The following is a 22,898-nucleotide window of genomic DNA, read 5'->3' as shown; positions in this document are numbered from 1 at the left end:
TGTAATCTGCAGAATTACACACCACACGTAGCCAACATATATTTAATTATAATAATTAAAAATGATCACGAGCTCTTGAAATCTTTAGTTATTACAAAGTTGGAAGAAAGTTGCCTATGTTAGAGGCTATATCCTTGGTAAATCTTTGGATTCACTGAATAAAATGAATAGAGCAAAATTGTTTCCATTACAAAAATATTCATTTTATATCCCATGTCTTTGTGGTATTGTATAGTCCCCTTAAGCAATCTGGTAATGACAGGTCTTGAAATGTATTAGACTGTTAAGTGAGCCATTAGCGCTTGACGGTGCCATAACACAACATATAAATGGTGACAAACCTGCAAAGCAATCACAGCATTGTACAAATCTAGTTATTGATTTTCCTTACATTATGTTTTACTATGTTAACTTACATTTATGTTCAATTTAAAAAAAGTTATTTTGTGTAAAAGTAAACAGAAGTCAGTTTTCAGAAATGTAACAAGTATTCATATTTTCAGCCATTTCAGGATGCTATTAAAGGGTAATTGTAGAAAAAGATGTACAGATTGAAGAGGAGTATGGGTGAATGAGGAAAGAAGGGAAGAAAAATGTACTCCATTATAAATATCTATAATGCAATCCTTGGGATTTAAAGCACCTATATAGTAACTATCCCTTTTATCAGACTTAGACAAGTTTACAACGAAGGGACATCACTGATGATAATTTATTATGTAGTCTTCAAAATCCTGTATTTCATTCTGCAGCCTTGCCCATGAGTAGAGTGAATACATGAGCAAAAAAATCAAGCAGTTCCATCAAAATGTTGAAGAGGACAAACACCTGTCATAGTTGGAAAGTGCAATGGGTACCATTAAAAGTGGATAGTTACTAGCCAAAGTAGTTACATTTACAGTAATATTTACCATTGATCAGGACAGGCAAGTGAATGAAACAGAGAGATGGATTTAAAACAGCCTGTAACTTTATTAACTGAACCTGTTCTCTCTCTCCCTTTCTTAATTGGGTCCAGTGAGGGGTTAAATGGCTTGACACCATATAACAAGTAATTCAGGGTTGATCCTCTTCAGCCTTATCCCTAAGACTCAACCCATCTCTGAATCTACTAGCCCTTTCTCCATAAGGGGGTATGAAGGTACCTTAGTCTGCAAAGGCTTAAGGTTTCCCAATTACTTTACAGGAAAAAAAGGCCCACCAGCTATATCCTGGACCTCTTATACACATACATCTCTGGGAGCTGGCCCTTTCAGCCTTTATCTGTACTGAGCACCAGCTTCACGTTGAGAAAAACTAAACATTTCAAAATCACTTTCTAACCTTAAAAATCACTATTCACATTCCTTTTAACTAAAAACTCCATGATACTGCAAGGAAGGTGAACAGTCCCTCTTCTTTCTTCTCCCATGACCCTAGGACACCCTGCCAATTTGGCCCCAAGGGGAAAAAAAATCCTACCTGATCCCCAAAACAGGTGATTGATCAGACCCACAACACTGGGAAAATGCAGCTCAACACTATCTCAACGAACAGGAGGAAGGGTCACAATAATGTCAGGATGGTTGCAGATGTCTAGGAAGGCTTTAAATTGAGAGTGAGGCCCTGTGAGAGCCAATTGGTTCCCCTCTTCCCTGGCTGATCAATGAGAGGCAGTGTGAAGTGGAGCACACCCTCAATTCACACTCCTAAATACACCCTGGGGGATGAGGAGGGGCAAGGCCCCAGCATGTCTGAGCATGAACACTCTCCTTCCTTCCAGTGTTCGTGACTTGAATATGTTCCCATAGCAATTTTAGATTTCCATTTGGAAAACATTGTGTATATTAATTACCATATGTTTTGAGCATTAATATGCCATTTTTTGTTTAACAATATTTTTTCAAATTATATGCACCCTATCAGGCCAAAGCATCTTTGAACTGCAGCAGCTTGGGATGGGAACCAGCATAAATTTGGATATAATGTTTGCTTAGCTGATTACTGCAAACTAGCTGGAGCAAAAATCTTACTGTGCTTTATCCTTCACTCTTCCTTACACTCTCTTCAAACCTCATGGAAGTCTTTTCTGTCCAAATTTACTGCTAAAACACCTCAGGTCCGGGGTTGGAAAAACCCATGTAAAAGCAAGGAGAAAAATAACGTGAAGTTAACTGATAAACAGGAACAAAAATTAGCAGTAAATATTTTTGGCCTCACAAATGTACAGTTGACATAAAGATCCAAGGATAACATTGCTTGCTGATGTTTGTAAATATAATCAAAATGTACAGATTAAAAATTGCTATGAAGTACAAACTATTGCTATTATGAATAAAGAGGCCAAATAAATATCACAGAAAAGCTAATGTACGTATTTGTTATGACTCCAAGTTAAAAGAATGTAACTAAATCCTTGAGGATGTGACCCTAAAAATGTACAATACTATTCTCTGAAATAAAACAACCACCCAGTATAAAATATCCACAGGTAAATCGTATATCACTAAACTTCTAGTTTAATATTTGATAAGTCCTATATCAGACTTCTGAAAATGATGACTGACACAATGCACCCCCATGTACACCCTTATGTTGTGATGGTGTATCATTCATGTCCACCCTTATAGTTTAATTGTGTATTGTCTAATGCAAAGAATGTCATGTAAGGTGTTTTTGGAATGCTCATGACACACTGAATGTTATTGTTATAGTAGTATGTTTGCTGCAATGTCATATGTATGGTTATGAAGCTCTGCTATGTAATATTCCCAAATATGTGTCTTATGGCTTGAGGCAGATGCAAGTAAAATCCTCCAAAAGCAGAGAGGTAGTTCATGCCTCACTAAGCAAGGCATAAAACAATCCAGTTCTTCCTCGAACAATGGACTACCCTAAGCATTGATAAGGAGATGCTTATGTGACTCAGGGCACGGAGGGATCCATGCATGTTCGTCACCTGACCCTGAAGTGGAGGGCGAAGGAACATGTTTAAAAGGAGGGCATTTTGGGAGCTCTCTCTCTTTCTCCGATTCCATCTATGAAGAACATCAAGACTGAAGCATTGACCACAGGGGAAGGGCCTGGTTGGAGGCAGACCAACCAGCCTGTGGTGAGAAAATCATCTAAGACTGTACGGTTGCTGAAAGCGTTAAGCTTAGTTTAGAATGCGATTTGCTTTTATTTCATCCTGATCATATCTGAGTTATATTCCTCTGAGTTATAATCACTTAAAATCTTTCGGTACTTAAATGTATGTTTGTTTTATCTAAAGCAGTGCATGTGGTTTAGTGTGCGTTAGAGACTTCATTTAAAGTGACAAAGCTGGTGCATATCAATGTCTTTGATAAATTGATGAACCAATGAGCTTACAGTGGGTAGTACTGAATATTGTAAAATGGCAGTTCTTAGGGTATAGAGTTCTTAGTCAATTCTTAGGGTTGCATTCTACTGCATAATCCCATGAGTGGGTGGCCAGAAGCACTCACTCACTGAGTTGAGGGCCGCTTGCTTGCAGGAGACTCTGCGTGGGCTGCCCCCCGAGTGGGGTTCACATAGCACAGCAAGTTCATGATGGGCTACAGGAATAAGGGATTGAGGTGATGCAGCTATACACCAGTCCAGATTGCAGAGGGGAACGTCATAATGACATATCTGGCAGTTATGAACTGCAGTTTGCTTTGACATCTAACTTCATTGGTTAATAGTTCACAAATTAGACCAGGAGTCTAGTAGCCTGCGTTCAAACTCTTCTTCACAACTCGGAAACTAAGACATATTATTATTTGTATTAAGTATTGTATAAAATCATAGTGAGACAATCATGGCATCAAATAATCTATAGTCTTAATAGAGCATATGGATAAAGTGTGAGAGGTGGGAGAGAGGCAAAGAGAGGTGAAATGACTTGCCTAAAGTCACACAACAGATCAACGACAGAATTGGGAATAGAATCTAGGTCTCTGACTGAAATTTCAGCTTTCCAGACACTCCAAAAGGGGCAGCCCCTGGTTTGAGGAGCTCACAATCTAAAGATATTCAAGATGACAAAATTAATGGGAAGAGGAATGACATAGGAATTCTTTTTATATAAGTCACTGTAGGTAGCACAGCAGAAATTAGGGTATGTCTACACTGCTGGAGGTTCTGTTGGTGCTGCTGGATCAATGCTGCGGGATCAACTGAGTGGGCAGTGGAGACCTGTTCAATTGATCCTGCAAGTGCTCCCTGGTCAATGTCATAAATCCACCCCTGGAAAAAGTGTAAGTCTGCATCAACTGGACGGCATCTCCCGTCCGCACAGCGCAGTGGAGACCCCACAGTAAGTCAAAGTTCCTAAGTTGACAGGAGATATGCAAGTTACACACGGGAGATACGCAAGATATATTATGTAGCTTACGTATCTCCCGTCAACTGCCGCTGGCAGTGTAGACTAGGCCTCAGTCTTTAAATATGTATGAAACTAGACATGAAGAAATTGTTTAGGACCAGTGTCTTTTCCCAGCTGTCTTTCACCTTTCTGTCACTCTGTAGGAAGACATCATACATTAAATATTCCAAGGAACTTACAGAAAATTCTAAGCCCTTCTAACCACAATGTTTTACAAACATTACTTATCACTTTATTGGATCTAGTTCCACATAACAAAGCTGCCAGACTGAATCACATCATTTTATGTCATCAATCTCCTCCTATAATCCTGGTATCCTGTGGATCAGCAATCAAATTCAAGCCATCAATTTCTGCTACTCTAATTAGGATATGAAACATCAAAGGAAATAGAAAGGATTTATTCTCTCGGACTTAAACAAAAGGCAAACTGAACTAGCACTGGGCAAACTAGAAAATGGTTGGAAGTTCCATTATGTATGACAAAAGGTGGGTATTTGTCAAAGCATATGCAAGCTTTGTAAGTTTCCAGTCTAATGACTTTTTGGTAGTGGTAAATAATCTAAACGTTTGAAGAATAGCTTGGGTTCTCTTTTCATCATCTGTTGACACCTTCCGAGTGTTGAAATCAGGGGGCTTTTTTCCCCCTTCTCAGCAATTCCGTGTGCATGTTAGGGAATAATTTGGAAATTCTTCTCCCTCTGCTAGGAGCAACATTTTTCTTACAGCAGTAGCAGGGATACATAGCAGCAACTGTGGCAACTCTCAGCTCATAGGACTCCATGAAGAAGTTGACAGAGGAGCTCAGCCCCATAATGAGATACAGTGAAGAGGCAAATGTATGAGCAAAGAGGTGTTCTGTAAAGCCCTACTAAAGGGTTACAGGGATGATGGGAAGCTGTTAAAAAAAAACAGATTAGAACTTCTACAATCTCCTCCATCTCCCTCCCTTTTGGTAACCAAGGTGGGGATAGAGGATTTCTTGCCCAAACCGTTTAAAACTTAAAAGGGTTTTTGTGAGGTGAGCTTGAAGAATAGGTGAAAGTTCAGATTAGTTCATATTTTAATCTTATTAAATAGCAAATTCTTACCAAAAAACATAATATTTTTTATTTGTGATCAGCAGATCATATGGTTGGTGTTGAGTGCCTTTGGAAATCCAGCCATTTTAGGTGCACAAATCAAAGCTAAGACGTTTTGAGACACGGCCACTTATTTAAGTGCACAAATGGGAGCTGATGGGTGCAGAGTGCTTTTGAAAATCTAACTGTTAAATACCACAATAGGCAGTGTTCACATTTCCTGAATTGTGATCTTAATCCATTATCCCACTGTACTTTAGATTTGCAGAACTCTGTGGCATTAAAGTCAATTTAGATATTGCTGAAAAAAAATACACTCACCACTTGTCCATTCTGAGGATTCTTGTGAGCATATGGGGGTCCCCGGATGTGATTCCACATTTGACCAGAAGTCATAGCAAACACAACACACTGAAAAACAGGAGAAAACATGAAACTTAGAAGACAAAGATGTAAAGCCAGAGAATTCTGTATTAAATTCACTGGGTCTAATTTTCTTTTGGGCACTGAAACTGAATATATGTTTGTTTTGCTGGGCACCATAATTTTAAATTGATGCCTGTTTAAGTGTACAAACAAAACAGTTACATCTATTAGAAGCTTAAGATGGGATTTTCAAAAGTATTCAATGATGGCATAATTCTGCTTGCAGTGAAATCAATAGCAGAACTCCCATTAATTTAAATGGGATCAGAGTTAGACCAAAACTGAGAGCTTTAGAAAACTGCACATCTAATAGTCTTATTTTCCCAAATATTTATGTTTTTACACAAAAAAATGTACATGTCACTAAAAGGGCATTGGCTTTCTTGATCATGTGATGCTGTTCTGAGAAGAAGACTGCTGAGCAGAGATGGGTCCACCTATCAAGAAAGGGGAAGAATATCTTCTGATACAGATTGGCTAACCCAGTGAGGGAAAATTTAAAATAGGTTTGATGGGGCAGGAGACAAAAGCCCACAAGAAAGTCTAGAACATGGAGATCTGGGTGACGGTTCAGAGTCTGGGGGAGGAACATGGGCAACCATAGCAGGGACTAAGGAGAGAGAATATAGAGAGGAATATAGAGGGGAAATCTAATGAACATCTTAGATATCTGTAAACTAATGCAAGAAGTATGAGGAATAAACAGGAAGAACTAGAAATACTAGTAAATAATCACAATTACAACATAATTGGCATCACAGAGACTTGGTGGGATAATTGGCAGGGCTGGAATAATAGTATAGAAAAGTATAGCTTTTTCAGGAAGCATAGGACGAGAAAAAGAGAGGAGGTGTCACCTTGTATATCAAGGATGTAAACACCTGCACTGAAATCAAGATAGAAATGGGAGGCATACCTGTTGAAAGTCTCTGGGTAAAGAGAAAAGGGTAAAAAACCAAGAGTGATGTCAAGGTCAGGATCTACTATAGAGCACCTAACCAGGAAGAAGAGATGGATGAGGCTTTTTAAAGACCTGACAAAATAATCCAAAGCACAGGAGTTGGTGGTGATAAGGAACTTTGTGGTGATGGGGGAATTCAAAAACCCAGATGTGTTGGGAAAACAATACAGCAAGGCACTGATTATCCACCAAGTTCTTGAAACGGACATTTCAGACAACTTCATTACAGAAGGTGGAGAAAGCAACTGGATCAGAACCTATCCTAGATTTGATTCTGACAAATAGAGAGTAACTGATTAAGAATTTGAAGATGAAAGTCAGCTAGGTCAAAGCGATCATGAAATGATACAGTTCATGTTTCTGAGGAATGATAGGAGAGAAAACAGCAGAATAAAGACAGTGGATTTCAAGAGGGAAACTTTAGCAAACTCAGAGAGTTGGTAGGTCAGAGCCTGTGGAAAGCAAGTCTAAGGGGAAAAAAAGAGTTCAGAAGGGTTGGCAAATTTTGTTTTTAAAAAAAGCACCACTATTAAAGGCACAAGAGCAAGCTATCCCAACGTGTAGGAAAGACAGGAAGTATGGTCAGAGACAACCAGAAGATCTTCAATGACCTGAAACTCAAGAGAGAGTCATACAAATAGTGGAAACTATGTCAAATTATGAAGGTTCTATATTAAACAAAAACCAAAAATATATGCATGTAGGGACAAAATTAGAAAGGCCAAGGTACAGAGCATGATTAAACTCACTAGGGACATAAAGGGTACCAAGAAAACATTTTACAAATACATTGGAAGCAAAAAGAAGACCAAAGACAAAGAAGGCCCATTACTCAATGAGAAGAGAAAGACAGGAACAGAAAATGTAGCAATGGCCAAATGTTAAATGCCTATTTTGTTTCAGTTTTCACCAAAAAGATTAGCAGTGATCTCACTATTAACATAGTGAACGTCAGTGCAAAAGGAATAGGATCTGAGGCTAAAAAAGGGAAAGAACAAGTTAAGAAATATTTAGACAAGCCTAGATGTCTTCAATTCAGCAGGGCCTAATGAAATACATCCTAGAATACTTAAAGAACTGGTTGTAGAACTGGTCTGAGCCATTAGCAAATACCTTTGAGAACTTGTGGAGGATAGGAGAGATCCCAGGGGACTGGAAAAGGGCAAATATAGTATCTAGCTATAAAAAGGGGAATAAGGATAACCCATGGAATAAGGATAAACTACTGGTCAACTTAACTTTGGTACCTGAAAAGATACCCAAACAATCAATTTGTTAGCATCTAGAAGATAACAACATCATAAACAACAGTCAACATGGATTTGTCAAGAATAAATCATGTCACACCGACCTAATATCCTTCTCTGACACCTAGCAAGCCTTGTGGATGGGGAAAACAGTACATGTGCTATATCTTGACTTTAGTAAGTCTTCTGATACTGTCTTAAGTGACCTTGTCATAAACAATTATGGAAACATACCCTAGACAAACCTACTGTAAAGTGGGTGCACAACTGGTTGGAAAACTGCACTCACAGAATAGTGTGCTAATTACTCACAGTACTTAAAGTTAAAAACATGCAGAGCCAGGGCCTTAAAATATAAGACTGGTTCAGGGAGTTGGAATGGAACATAACAGGTTGCTACAACACACATTAAAAATCTTTAGCCAAAATAAAAAAGAGGCAAATTTTGGCTAGTAATCTTAGGGATGTGAAGGGCATTTGCAAATATTTTATCAAATTGCAGATGTAAAATTATATAAAATCAAAATGTATTGCCATTAGAAAGAGACAAAGTCCTAACAGGACTTAGTCCAGCTGCCAGTGCTTAGCACCTCTCTGTATCAAATGCTAAATCAGGAGAGTACTGTTTCTACTGCTGGAAAAAGAGAATCAACAATTATTTTCATGTCTTGCTAATGCAGCATGCAAAGGGATTTCTATTGTGATTCCACTGATGAGTCGCAGAGGAGCTAGCAGATGTTTTTAAGACATGAAGATAACAAGGAATTTGAGATTGAAGATAAGAGTTCGAAAAGGGAAGCGAGAAAGATGTCTTGAGAGGCCAAAAGTAAGGGAGTTGAAAAACAAAGAAAGAGAAAACACTGATGTCAAAGGTTTACAAATTTTGGCTCTCTAAAAGTGAAATCTCTATAACTAAACTACACCGCAGATCTCCAGTGCTTGTTAACTTTGTTATACAAACACAGAAATATGCCTCCTCATAATGTAATAATTTCCAGCAGACAGAAAGTCTACAAGGTAATTTGTTCTTCAAATGTAGACCAACTTATTTACAATAACTGAACTAAAAATTATTAAATTATGAAATATTAATAAAATTATGATTCATCCAAATGGCCTCTTTCAATAATGAAATTTTTAAAAATGAATCTACTAATTTCTAGTTAATAAAATGAATGCACTATCATCTAGATCATCCCTTCTCATGCCACCCCCTAGTCTGCCCACTTTTCCCCTGGTATGCCCAGTCTCCATGTTCTCCATCAGTGCGTACCCAGGCCCTTAGAGTGCCCTCTATGGGGTCCAAATGAGGAAGAAGGTAGTGTACACAGGAGGGAAACGACCTACTCATGAGGGATCCACTCCCTAAGCAGAGCCCAAGTTTGAGTGGAGAGATTCCATGCAGATTCCAATGACAGAATTTGCATGTTTTGTCTCTTATTTGTTTTATTTCCAATACAAATTAAAATGTATTCTTCCTTAATAAAAAATAAGTTGACACAATACTGGGTTTAATTTAAGAGCTGAATGATTTGGAATGTTTCTCTGTTACCCAGCAAGGACTGACTGACAAATAACCAGGTAAGATGATCCATAGTCTGATACAGACTATGTAAAGTCTCACTTTACAGACCATTTCTAGTGAAAATGGATGCATAGTCTATAAACGTTGATCTCCACAAAAGCATTCTTGGGGGTCAAATCCAGAATTTTGAAATGATTAAATCTTGTAGTCTTGAATTATGTACACAAAAATTAGGCAGCACACGGTTATTACATAACATCAGAAACAATGCAATAAGGGTCATTAATCTCAGGAGCACAATTTTAGTGAAATATTGTACAAGCCTGTCAGGTCTTCCTTCTGTATAGGCTAAAACATTACTCTTCCTTCACATATAAAGTAGAACCACCTTTTGTCTTCCCACTCAGCAAATTTTGGCTTGCACAGCAAGCCTTGGCAACTTAAAGTTTGACTCCTATGTTAGAATGTCTAGAATATTTTACAATACCCAGGATGCTTCATGTGTTCCTATTGAATAAGTAGTTTTAATCATTCATCTATAAATATGAAACAATGAGTGAAAAATCTGAGAAATATAAAAGCAAACACAAAATGTGAAGTGTCACTGTGAACCTGTATCACAGAAATTTGAGATGGAAAATACTTTTAGATCATCTAGTTCCTTATCAATGTAGCTTTGTTTTTTACAATATATTTTCTAGGGCTTTTTGTCCCATCTAGGTTTAAATGTCCCAAAAGATAAGGTTCCAGCCATTTCCCTGAGCCCAGGTCAAGTCCAGGGCCAGGCTTTGAGCCCTATTGCTTTGCAGTGTAGATGCAGCCCTGCTTGTCTCAGGTCCTAGGAATCCTCCAAAAAGTATCCCACAATCCCATGGGACAATCTCCTTTGTTCTCTCTATCCCAAGAATCTTAAATATACTCTATTGAAAACAGAAGCAACCACCCTCGATTACTGCAGCTGCTCAGTGAGTCAGCATTAACCACTCCATTTTCTTCTGACCACTGAGCTACAAACACCATCAGAAAGCCGTCTGTGTTTGCAATGGAGATTGAACAGAAGAGGCCTTTTGCAAATTATGTTGCTTCATGGCCATGGGAGCATAGCCTGATTTTGGTATATCTCTGGTGCAAGGCCAGCAAAACTGAACTTTAGAAATGACCATGCATACTAGTAAATAGTGAAGAAGCTGGCAGTTTTGCAAATTTACTGGACCGCTGACCAGTGCAGGGAGCAGACTGAGTGGCTCAAGATTGAGTACCAGAAAACCAGTGATCAGAACCATACCTTGGGCAACATGTCAAAATCGTGCCCGTTTTCATCAGGTGTTGGGCACTGTGCCTAGCATGGAACCAACAATGGTGCACAATGACCTGGTTTCTTAGGATCCAGTGTGGGAATTGATGGGAGTCAGCAGCGGGCACTGATTGGAGACAATGAAGTCACTCTTTTGATTAAACTGATTCCAGAGGACGTTTCGGAGCAGGAGCAGATTCTGGGTCTATACTCTGAGGAACCGATGCACCCCCACAAGGAACAGTCCACTGCAGAGCCTACAACGGACACAGACTGGACTGGTCACCTCTTAGCATGGTAAGTTTCTGGCTCCATTTTAATGCTTATTAATAGAGTAATGGGAGGGATTTCCACTCTATGAACCAATGCAAAAGTTCCGAGGAGCCCTGACTAACTAGTGTATCCACTCATGGCAGATTGAATGCCAGTGGCATGGTTCCCCTCCACCCTGACCACATGACGTGCAAAATGGTGACCGGGACATGCAAACAGCAAAGAACATCTTTAAAAGTATATTTTTACTGGAAAGGCACAGATTTTTTTTTGCTAAGGCCATTCCTGTTTCTTAAAAATAACAACCACCTTACATTGCCATGCCTTTAAGTAGGTGACTCTGTAACCATTCTACAGTCTATCAAGCAACCTGGAAACACTAAAATCTGTGTGTTTGACTAAATGTGTTCCATTCACAAATCTAATCCATTTCAGTTAGAAATAGTCCATGCAGTCTATAGGTGACAAAAATCATTGATTCCAAATGTGGCTGCTGTTTGGAATTTTGTCCAGCAATGTGCTGAGGACAAGGAGGAGGAAGGCTTTGGATTTCGTCATGTTTACATGTAGTCATAACAGGTTAAGCCATATGGAGGCTAACACAGCATCCTATTGATTCCCTCATGAATTCTGACCCAGTCCTGGGTGCTGATAACCTCTTCTGAAACAAGAACTCCAGATAGGTAGCCACGTTTCAGAGAAGGGAATATTTTCCAGGGCCACCTTGGTAGCTGACCAGCCCATACCACTCATAATTGTGTTGTTCAGTCACTATATGTTTGAATACTTCAACTGCATACCCTGCAGGTTTCCCACCAGCAGCTTAGAATAATATCTCCCTTTGCCAGTTGGGCATCACGAGCACTGTTGTGTCCTCCAAAACATGAAAAGCCTGAAATCATAGAAAAAGCTGTTGTAGCAAGGCCACTGATGGAAGCCTCCCCTAGCTCTGCCCTGAGTAATTTTGCAATTTTCTAAAATCAAAAAAGCAGCTTTGCATTTTTAATTTACCATTGTGCCTGCAATTCTTTCGCTGTGATTAACCAGGCTGTGCCCAGAGAGCTTCTGTGGTCTGAAGCATCTGTCTGACAATATACTGAAGTTCAGTTTGTAAAAGTATTATTTGATGTCCTTGAAATTTCACAAGGATTTTGTCTGTGTTCCAACAGTAAGCTATTTGAGACAATAATCCTGTGCGTCTTGTCCTGTTCCAGGCTCCTCAACCTCTCCTAGCTGCAGTGCCTCCACAGCTCTCCCACACTGCAGCAGAAGTCTGGGCCAACATAGCTTCATGGACTGCTCCAAGAAGTGTTTCCATGATGAATTTATGGTTGAAGTTCTGGAAAGTGCCAACAAGCAGTCCAGTACCAAAGAGAGAGGAACTTGCCACTAAAGGAATGGCATGCTGCAAGGCAAGAGGAAAGGCTCAGGCTGACTGCACAGTGTGATGACAGCGTTTCAGCATGGGAGCAGAACTCAGCAGAAAGAGCTGTTTGAGAGGCTCATATCACTGATCACTGCACAGGTAGCGGCTCCTGCTGCATCATGCACACCAACGCCTGAGTCCCCTGAATGCTACCCTATGTGGCATTCCAAAAGCAGCTTAGAAGACTCCAGAGCTGGGTGGCCCATGCAATTAGGGAACATGAGTAGCTGGGCAGGGCGACCTTGCCATTGAGCCATGCAAGTCCATAATGTGGAAGCATAAAGCATCCCTGACTCCTGTTGCCTGGGTGCATCCAGATCCAGCTGTAGTAGCTGCACTTTGTGGTTGAGTGTACCTGTTCAGAGGTCCCTTGTCATCAGAGGTCCATTCAGACAGGAATGGATCACCTCCGACTTCACAAAGATTGTGAAGAGCACAGCAAACTACGGTAATGCAGACAGCATTGAGACACTGGCATCGAAATAGGACTGCAAACATTGCAAACAGGATTTAAATTTGCCAAAAGCACATTCAACAACCATTCTGCACCTGCTGACAGCGTAATTAAGCCATCTTTTTCCAGGGACTCTGAAATCAGGGTATGGTTTCATAAGCCAAGGCAGAAGGGGATATTTCGGGTCCCCCAGAATAATGGTGGGGACAGTAACTCCATTTAGGACACTGTCATTTTATGGGACTAGTGTCCCAGCCTATCCATGAATGATCCTGATCAGTGTAAAACCCTGGCATCATGAACTTTTCCCATGCAACCTACAGTGAAGTTCATAAATTGCCCTCTCTGGTCCACAAGGGCCTGCATAAAAATGGAGCAGTACATTTGTGGTTTATGTTCTTCTTGAGGAGGGCAAACTATGGGCACGATCAATAGCCCCAGAGCAGATTGGAAACCCCATTCTCTCAAATCCAGCAATTACTTCAGGAATATCTTTTTTGTCTGACACCATGTGGTAAACCACACACCTAACTGCCTCAGAAACCTCTGCAACAACTTTACCCACAGTTGACTTTCCAAAACCAAATTGGTTTGCAACAGCTTCCAGATAGCTATTGCAACCTGCTTCTGGAGTGGCTGGGTTGGCCTCATGCATGTGTCTTTATGTTGGAGGGTCATGACAAGCTGCTCACAATGCTCCAGGAATAGTTTTATTCGTGCAAAAGTTCTGGACCCATTGTTGGTCATCGCATGTCTGTATGATGATGTGATCTCACCATTCTGTGTGTGTGGCCCTGCTCCAGAAGTGGGGTTTATATATGGGACATCAGAGGCTGTACTGAATATACTGAGACACATCAGACAGTTTGAGTACTTCACTTCCTCTGCCTTCTCTTCCTTCTGCTCCATCACAAATAGTGTCAGGTGCCTTTGGTGGATCAGAAAACACCACCATATTCATCAGTGTCTCACAGAAGCTCTGCCCGTTTTCTAACACCAGAACCAAGGCACAAGCAAGAGAAGTTCTTCATGTTGCTGGCTCTGATAGTTGGGAGCTCATTGAACAAAATGATTGCTCAGCACAATGTGTTGGCGGACTGTTCAAGCTTCCTGTAATGTGCAAGGTGGACAGTCAAGTTTTCCCACAGTGCACTACATTCAAAGGGCTAGTGAACACATTTCAAATGGGCACTAAGGAGTCTGGGATATGATTGATTTGACTTGGGTCTTTTTGTGTGCTGCAGTGTGGACGTCAGATGCCCAAGTTCAAGCCCAGGTTAGAAAATGTTTAAACCTATGATTAATAATCAGTGTAAATACTCAAGCCCTGGGTTCTCTAACCCTGGGTAAGCTGAATCGAGTGTCACTGACCCAGGGCTTACATTGCAGTGTGGACATATCCTTAGTGGCTCTGAAACCCCCTTAAGAGTGCTGAGCAATATTTTATTAAAAAATTACAGTCATGAGTTATTTTTTGCCATTTGCTGGTTGTCTATGTTGTTGTTTTCCCCCCAAACCCCAACTGAATTGTTAAGGAAAAATCCCACTTATTTGTTCTTCTCCAATTAAAATTAAAAGATCTGGGAAACAAGAGAAAAACATGGAATGGTTGTAGGTGTTATAGTTATTATAAAACAATCAAATAAAATACAATTTAATTGAGACTTCTGGTAACAAATCACTCAACTTCCAATGGGCCAGAACCTGCAAATGCTATGTGCTACTAAACAGAATAAAACATATATCATTATGTTCTACTGTTGTTATAAAATGATAGTGCTTCTCAAATTCAGAAAAGAAAGATTTTAGGCCAAATTCTACTCTGATACACAAATGTAAATCCAAATGACCCTTGTAAATGACAACGGTACATGACCCTGTATCCTTCCATTACAAAGGATAATCTAAGGCACAGATGGCAATCAAACATATATTTTTCCTCTTTTTAGTTTTATACACAGGTGATCTGGATAAGTCTGATTGGCAGAGTCAGCATCTCAGACTACTCCCTCTTACTGTTAGAAACCATACAAACTAGAAGATCACCTTCATACATCCCCCTCCAGAGTAGGTTAAGAAAAAAACTTAACTCCTTCAATACAACTTTCACACTGAAAAGATCTAGCTTATTCAGTACTTTTAAGTCTGTGTACTATAAAACAGCTTCAAAGAAGGATATTACTTGGTGTGAAGAACAATTTAAATGTTCTTAAAAAAAATCCCACACACTTTACAACAAAAGTCACAACAATCACAAATTCATGTCTCCACTTTGAAGTACTACTGGATTGGACAAGGCATTTTCAAAGGCAGTTTGAAAAAATGCTAACTATATTTTTTTTATTTCAGCAAAGTTGCCAAAACTACTGTTTGAAAGTAGCTCAATTCCCTCCTCAGCTCTGCATCAGCTTCAAAAAGGGCTGCCAATGAGGACCGGATATAACTGCAAAATTTCCCATCTCAAGTGTGAGCCTTCTGAAGATGTTATATCCGTTGCCAGGTTGCCCCAAATAAATTAGCTTTTAAATGTACTAAAAAGAAAAAGGTGCATGAGACAGATTACTTTTGAAAATATTTAAAACTAATTATTTATAGACTTCATAACTGCCTCAGCAATTCCGTATGGAACAATTTAGGCATGAACTCACCACATTTATCCAGACACATTATCCAGACACATTGCCTTCTCAACTGACTATTACCTTTGCAAGGTCTTTTATGAAAAACTAGTTGGCTGTTTTAATATTTATTAGGCACCAATTAAAAATACCAAAATGCATAACTACAATGCACTTTAAGATGTATATACATCATTAGTATTTAGATAGCACCTAAAGTGTGCTACACATTTACAGAACATTGACAAGTGCTTGTGCCTGCTCCAGAGAGCTTGCAACCCAAAGTCCTAGTACTGCAACAGGATCTGCTAACATGGAAACTTATGTCCATGTGAAGTTCTGTTAAAGTCAAAGAAATCCCAGGCAAGCGCTGGAAGGTGCCTTTGCAGGATGGAGATTTATGTTTAGACACAGCATAAAAACAAAAACAAAACTAATAAAAAATAATCTGAATGTGATAAGGAAAAAGAGACAGAGCTGTCACCTCAATCATTTTTGTCATTGTCAATGTGTTAGCTACACACACAAGACTGATTGTCACTAGATACAGTATTAGAGATGTGCATTTCTCAACTATATCCTATTGTGTGTTGTTCCTTACATACTCACTAACCACATTCCTTATATGCATGTAATTACACATTGGGCTTGACAAATTCACTCACCAGAGCAAGTCATAAGCCACCATGTTTTTCATATTTGGTTATCAAAATATGATTAAGAAAAATAATATTTACAGTTCTTATGATTGCATAGATTATTTTGTAAGGCTGCTGTGAGAGGGAAAGTGGTCCCCTTTACTCTTTTTTCCCCTCAAGCCTCTTCTACAAGGATTATGGGAAAGAGAGAGGTCTCTGGTACTCTTCCACATACCTGGTAACCATTTTTGGGTTCTCCGCTTGTGTGAAAAAATCCAATATTTGACTCTACTACTGATCATAGCTTTGCCAAACAGCAGCTGAATAAAATTAACCATATTCTTGGCAATTTCACAGTCACCAAAAGGATTAGGAATACCAATAGTGAATTTAGGAAAGTCTTCTTAAATTCACTCTACTGCTACTTGGCAAAGCTATCAATGAAAGGAGAATCACTGTAATTGTCTTTCTATAGACTCAGGAAAATATTATTGCAATGTTTACCATTTCACATTTAGATTTGATTCTGTCTCAGGGGACTGAAATGACAAAATGAGCAGCTCTTCTGGTCAGGTGTGTCTGAAGTCATTAAACAGTCCCAGCCTGGTATCGGGCCATACCCCCATGGCTTCCTACCTAGAGGCAATGGTTTTACCTTCTCTGGGTGCTTCTGGCCCCAGCAGCCCTGCAGCCACTAAGTAGTTCAGATCCTATTCTGGGAATTTATCACTGTCCAATTGTAGGTTGCTTCCCCAGTGGCCTACCAGGGGGGACGTGGGCCCCCCCATTACTCCAGGTCCCAGCCCAGGGACCCTAAGAGTATCAGCCATGTGCCACCACATCCCTTTAACAAAACTGCCTTCAGTTCCCTGGGCCACTTCACCGTGGCCCCAACCTTCACTGATGCCTCACCCTTAGGTCAGGGATCTTCTGTATTCAGGCCCAGCAGCCAGTCATGAGCTGTCTCTCTCTCATCCGGCCCCTGCCAGCACTGACTATCAATGGTGATAGACTTCCCTTTGACTAGCCAGGAGCAGCATCTGCACTTCTCTGGCTCCAGCATATCTACCACTCCCCCCCGCTTAATGTCATCCAAAACTTGCTGAGGGTTCAGTCCACCCCATTCTCCAGATCATTAATGAAGATGTTGAACAAAACTGGCCCCAGGACAGATCCCTGGAGCACTCTGCTTGTTACTGCCTACCAACTAGACATCGAGCCGTTGATCACTACCTGTTGAGCCCAATGATCTAGCCAGCTTTCTATCCACCTTAAAGTCCATTCATCCAATCCACACTTCTTTAACTTGCAGGCAAGAATACTGTGGGAGACTGTATTAAAAGCTTTGCTAAAGTCAAGATACATCATGTCCACTGCTTTCCCCATATCCACAGAATCAGTCATCTCATCATAGAAGGCAATCATGTCGGTCAGGCATGATTTGGCCTTGGTGAATACATGCTGACTGTTCCTGATCATCTTCCTCTCTTCCAAGTGCCTCAAAATGGATTCCTTGAAGACCTGCTCCATGATTTTTCCAGGGACAGAGGTGAGGCTGACTGGTCTGTAATTCCCCGAATCCTCTTTCTTCCCTTTTTTGAAGATGGGCACTATATATGCCTTTTCCCAATCATTCGGGACCTCCCCCAATTGTCACGAATTTTCAAAGATAGTGGCCAATAGCTCGGCAATCACATAGGCCAACTCCCTCAGCACCTTTGGATACATTGCATCTAGCCCCATGGACTTGTGCATGTCTAGCTTTTCCAAATAGTCCTGAACCTGTTCTTTCACCACTGAGGGCTGCTCATCTCTTCCCCATACTGTGTTGCCCAGTGCAGTAGTCTGGGCGCTGATCTTTTCTCTGAAGACAGAGGCAAAAATATCATTGAGTACTTCAGCTTTTTGCACATCATCTGTGACTAGGTTGCCTCCCCCACTCTGTAAGGGGCCCACACTTTTCCTGGCCTTCTTTTTGTTGCTAACATAGCTGTAGAAACCCTTCTTGTTCCCCTTCATGTCCCTTGCCAGCTGCAACACCAATTGTGCTTTGGGCCTTCCTGATTTCACTCCTGCATGCTCAAGCAGTATTTTTATACTCCTCCCTAGTCATCTGACCAAGCTTCCACTTCTTGTAAGATTCTTTTTTGTGTTTAAGTTCACCGAAGATTTCTTTGTTAAGACAAGCTGGCTGCCTGCCAAGTTTGCTGTTCTTTCTGCACAGCGGGATGGTTTGTTCCTGCGCCCTCAGTAAGGTTTTTTTAAAATACAGTCAGCTCTCTTGGACTCCTTTCCCCCTCATATTAGCCTCCCAGGGGATCCTGCCCATCAGCACTCTAAGGGAGTCCAAGTCTCCTTTTCTGAAGTCCAGGATCCATATTCTGCTGTTCTCCTTTCTTCCTTCTGTCAGGATCCTGAACTCTACCATCTAACGGTCACTGCGGTCCAGGTTGCCACCCACTTCTACTTCCCCTACCAATTCTTCCCTGTTTGTGAGCAGCAGGTCAAGAGGATTTCAGCCCCTAGCTGGTTCTTCCAGTGCTTGCACCGGGAAGTTGTCCTCAACACTCTCCAAAAACTTCCTGGATTGTCTGTGCACTGCTGTATTGCTCTCCCATATATAGGATTTACAGGCATGTGAGTTCAGTCTACTAAATCAAGATCAGACATTTAAGTGTAGATAATCTCTAATAGGATTACATATAGCCATTTCAAGAAACTTGTGTTTTTCTCTTTAGAGTTTTAAATTCTCTAAGAGAACCCAGGTTAAATATGGAGTTTATTTATGTCTTGAAATACTAGCTTTGCATGGTACAGAACTAACTTTCTGTTTCAACCACAGACTTTCAACCATAATGATAAAATAACTTCAAAATTATGGAGTAAAACAAACAAAAGAAAAAACAACCCAAAAAGTCAAGCTGCTGATGTGTGTGGAGAACACTGGCATAGGAAATTAGAATAAAAAATATCACTGCCTAAAGAAAGAGAAAGTCTGATACTGTAAATTTAATATGGAAGTTGTCAAGCTGTCCTGAAGTGGCTGTGAGTACCAACCTCAGGGCAAACTATTAAGAAGCAGGGAACAAACCCCAAATTGGAGTTAGTTCCATACTTGAACCTCACCAAACAAATAGCAGATGTAAACTTCTCAGAGACTATAATAGTCTTAACATGGACAAAGACAGCCCCCTTGGATACTCCTATCTGTCTTACCACCCAGGTAAGCCTACCTGTGTGTCTGTGATAGATGGTCCCACGACCATGGTTCGTAGACACCACGAATCACAGCAATATTCAGGTTATTTCCAGTCCCAAAGGACCAGTCGCTTACCCCTGGTCAATTGCACATTATATCTCAGACCAAAGACAATGCTCATAGTCACTCAAATAGGAAAAGGAATCAAGAGAGACAGTTAGAAGGTTAAAGCAGGTAAACATACATACACAAATGAGTTACTATCTTAAGTTCCAAAAACTAACCGAAGCTTCTATAATAAGTAAGTTCTATATGTCCTTTAGGGCTAACACAGGCTAAGCAGCTGAAGATCCTTTGCTTATGCCTAGAAATTTTGTTCCCCTCCTCCACCCCAATTCCAAGCAGCATAAAAAATCCAGTTCCTTCTTGTCAGGGGTTTTTATTCCCTTCCCACTCCTCACCCATATGCTCTCAGCTGCAAACTCTGCTGATGGGACTTATGCACTTGTATGATCTCTCTTCACGGGGGGGGAAGAGCCAAACAACAAAGTTTTTTATTCTCTTTATGTTTTACAATAGTCTGTCTGCTGTTGACGGGCCTTCCTCATTGGCCAGGATGTAACACCTTCTGTTGGAAACCTACACTTTACATTAAGTTAATGTCTTTCTCCTGTCTGGTGATTTGCACAGTCACAGAAGCTTACAATACAAATGCTCAAATGTTACCTTACAATGTGGAATCCAGATGTTATAAGTGAGATTAATGGACTCAGTAACTCATAAGCATTCCATGAGGTCTAAACATTAAACACATTCTTATAATTCTAACACCTGTTTTAACAATACTAGCAAACAGGTTAACCAGACTGATTCCAGCTATGTAGTTGTCCATATTCAGTTGAGACATGACGGCCTTGGCATGAGCTGGTGCCTCATCTGTTAGCATCACAGAGGCATTTAGTCCATTGAAAAGATTGCACATCCTTATAGTTCAAGTTCTAAACTGAAAAATGTTTATTGCATATTGCTGCTTTGTAAAACTTTCTGCCACAGTGTAATTAGAATCTACTTTCTTAAAGACCTATTTTTGTTGTGCTGTTATAGTAGGCCAATAATTTAGGTATTCCTTGTTCTGGATTTTAATTAGGACTGCAGTAGCAATTAGGCTGAAGTGCCTCAGAAATTTAGGCTGTCTCATTAGCATACCTAAAATAATTATTTTAATAAAGAAATGGTAGCAATATGGAAATAACACAAATGAAATTAGTACAGAATACAGTAAGCCCTATTTTCTTTGGTAAAAGAGGTGTCAGAATAGGAAACTGGAGCTTAGGATGCCTCAGGTGAAATTCTGCCTCCACAGAAGTCACTTGGAGTTTTGCCATTAACGTCAATGGGACCAGAATTTTACCCCTAGATTCTGTTCCCATTTCTGCCTCTCTCTCTCTCTTTATGATGAATCACAAATGGAAACAGTCCATTTAAAAACTAGATTCATTCAGTTACCCTGTTTCTCACTACTATCTGTGGTTGGGGAGGAGGGGGGGGCTATAACCACATTTTCCTTTTTAAAAATGTATATATGTACATATTTATGATTTTTGTCCACTGTTGCAGTAAAATAGACTTGCTTGGATAAGAAACTTGAACTTACTTATCAGCAACCATAATTAAAGGATGACGCCTCTGTATATTTGTACTTCTGGGATCGAGGAATTTGCACTGAGAATTTGCTTTAAGATTTTGCTAGATCAGTTGTGTATAAACGAATATTAGTTATTAGTCAAGGGTCCTCTAGTGGCCTAATGTTGCAGAGACGGTGGGCAACTTCAGCTCCATTTCTGATTGATTCAGTAGAAGCTACTGATCCTTAGTGACTCTGAAATTTAAGCAATAGATATCTGTCTCTTGATTTTTTCCCCGTCAATATTTGTGCAATTTGTTTTGGTAAGGAAAGACGTTAGACTTTTGGAAGAGTAGTTGGCAATATGCCCTACTTACTGTTTTTCATCCTTTCTCACTGAATCATTAATAAAATTTAGATTATAAACTAATTTCTGACAAGCTTCCTGTAGACTTTTTGGGCACTATCAGATTATAAAGCAATGAACCATAATAAACTGTGAGAGGTAAAGCACAATTGTTGTTAATTTCCTTGATGTCCTAGAATACAGGAAATCTAAATCAGCTCACAGTTTATGTTTAAATATTTTCTCGATAGCTACTTTTTTCCAAGCATCTAAATTTCTACTCTCTTTCTTATGTTGAAGACAAATTTTTAAAGTGAGAAGTAATTCAGCTATTTGTAAACATAATGTTATCCCTTTCTTCATTTATTAATGGATTATCTTTCTTTGTATAACTTTCTCATATATATATTTATAAAAAACCTTTCTTTGTTATTCTCTTTCTTTCTTATTCTTCCCTTTAGCCTTATTATGAAGTTACTCTCATTCCATCTCCCCATTAACTACTGAAGCTCACCACCGCTTCTTTTACATTTTTTAAAAAATTGATGTAATACAATGGGAATAATGGCCACTTGAAACCTGCTTTGATCAGAGGTTGGACTAGGTGACCTCTGGAGGTCCCTACCACCCCTAATCTTCTAAGATTCTATATCTGTACTAACCAAAGTTAAGAACATACTGGGTCAGACTATGGTTCATCTTGCCCAGTATCCTGTCTGCACCAGAACTCCAAGGGGAGAGCACAGAACAGGGCAATTATGGAGTGATCCACCTCTGTCTTCCACTCCTGGCTTCTGGTAGTCAGAGGTTTAGGGTTGTCCTGAGCATGGGGTTGTGTCTTCGACCATCTTGGCTAGTAGCCATTGATGGACCTATCCTCCATTAATATATCTAGTTATTTTTTGTACCCAGTTATACTTTTGGCCATCACAACATCCCATGGCAATGGGTACCACAGGTTAGCTGTGTGTTGTGTGAAAAAAATACTACTTCTTGTATGTATTAAGTCTTCTGACTCTTAATTTCATTGAGTGCCCCCCGCCCCAAGAAAAAGGAAGTTGGGTAATTTTTTTCAGTGTGCATTACTTTATACTTATCAACGCTGAGTTTCATCTACCATCGTGCTGCCCAGCCACCCAGTTTTGTGAGATCCCTTTACAACTCCTAGCCTTCTCTTTTGGACTTAACTAGCTTGAATAATTTTGTGACATCTGCAAACTTCACCACTTCATTGTTCATCCCTTTTTTCAGCTCATTAGTGAATATGTTGAACAGCACAAGTCCTAGTATAGATCTTATGGGGACTCTACTGCTCCCCTCTCTCAATTATGAAAGCTCACTAATTATCCTACCCTTTGTTTTCTATCTTTTAACCAGTTAGTGATCCATGAGAGGATCTTCCCTCTTATCCTATTT

At 39.9% G+C, this 22,898-nt stretch overlaps 1 protein-coding gene across 9 annotated transcripts in view; it reads right to left on the bottom strand.

Annotated features, from left to right (window-relative positions):
- Positions 1 to 22,898, bottom strand: part of TUSC3 (tumor suppressor candidate 3) — a 276,373-nt gene that overhangs the window by 119,979 nt on the left and 133,496 nt on the right. For 8 of the 9 annotated variants that reach the window (XR_010916676.1, XR_010916675.1, XM_067530559.1 and 5 more), the window contains one exon: positions 5,773 to 5,862. Coding sequence is in view for 7 of the 9 variants with exons in the window: in XM_067530559.1 (XP_067386660.1) it covers positions 5,773 to 5,862 (90 nt within the window). In the remaining 2 variants the exon portion in view is untranslated. Of the gene's footprint in view, positions 1 to 4,584; positions 5,268 to 5,772; positions 5,863 to 22,898 lie in introns of those variants that run through there. The other variant, XM_067530562.1, reaches the window with a different exon arrangement.

The sequence above is a fragment of the Emydura macquarii genome, unplaced genomic scaffold (genome assembly GCF_026122565.2).
Source record: "Emydura macquarii macquarii isolate MOO-44397 ecotype Brisbane River unplaced genomic scaffold, CSIRO-AGI_Emac_v2 contig_3108, whole genome shotgun sequence".
NCBI lineage: Eukaryota > Metazoa > Chordata > Testudines > Chelidae > Emydura > Emydura macquarii.
The sequence above is the reverse complement of the archived record's forward strand: the minus strand, read 5'-3'. Positions and strand labels throughout refer to the sequence as shown.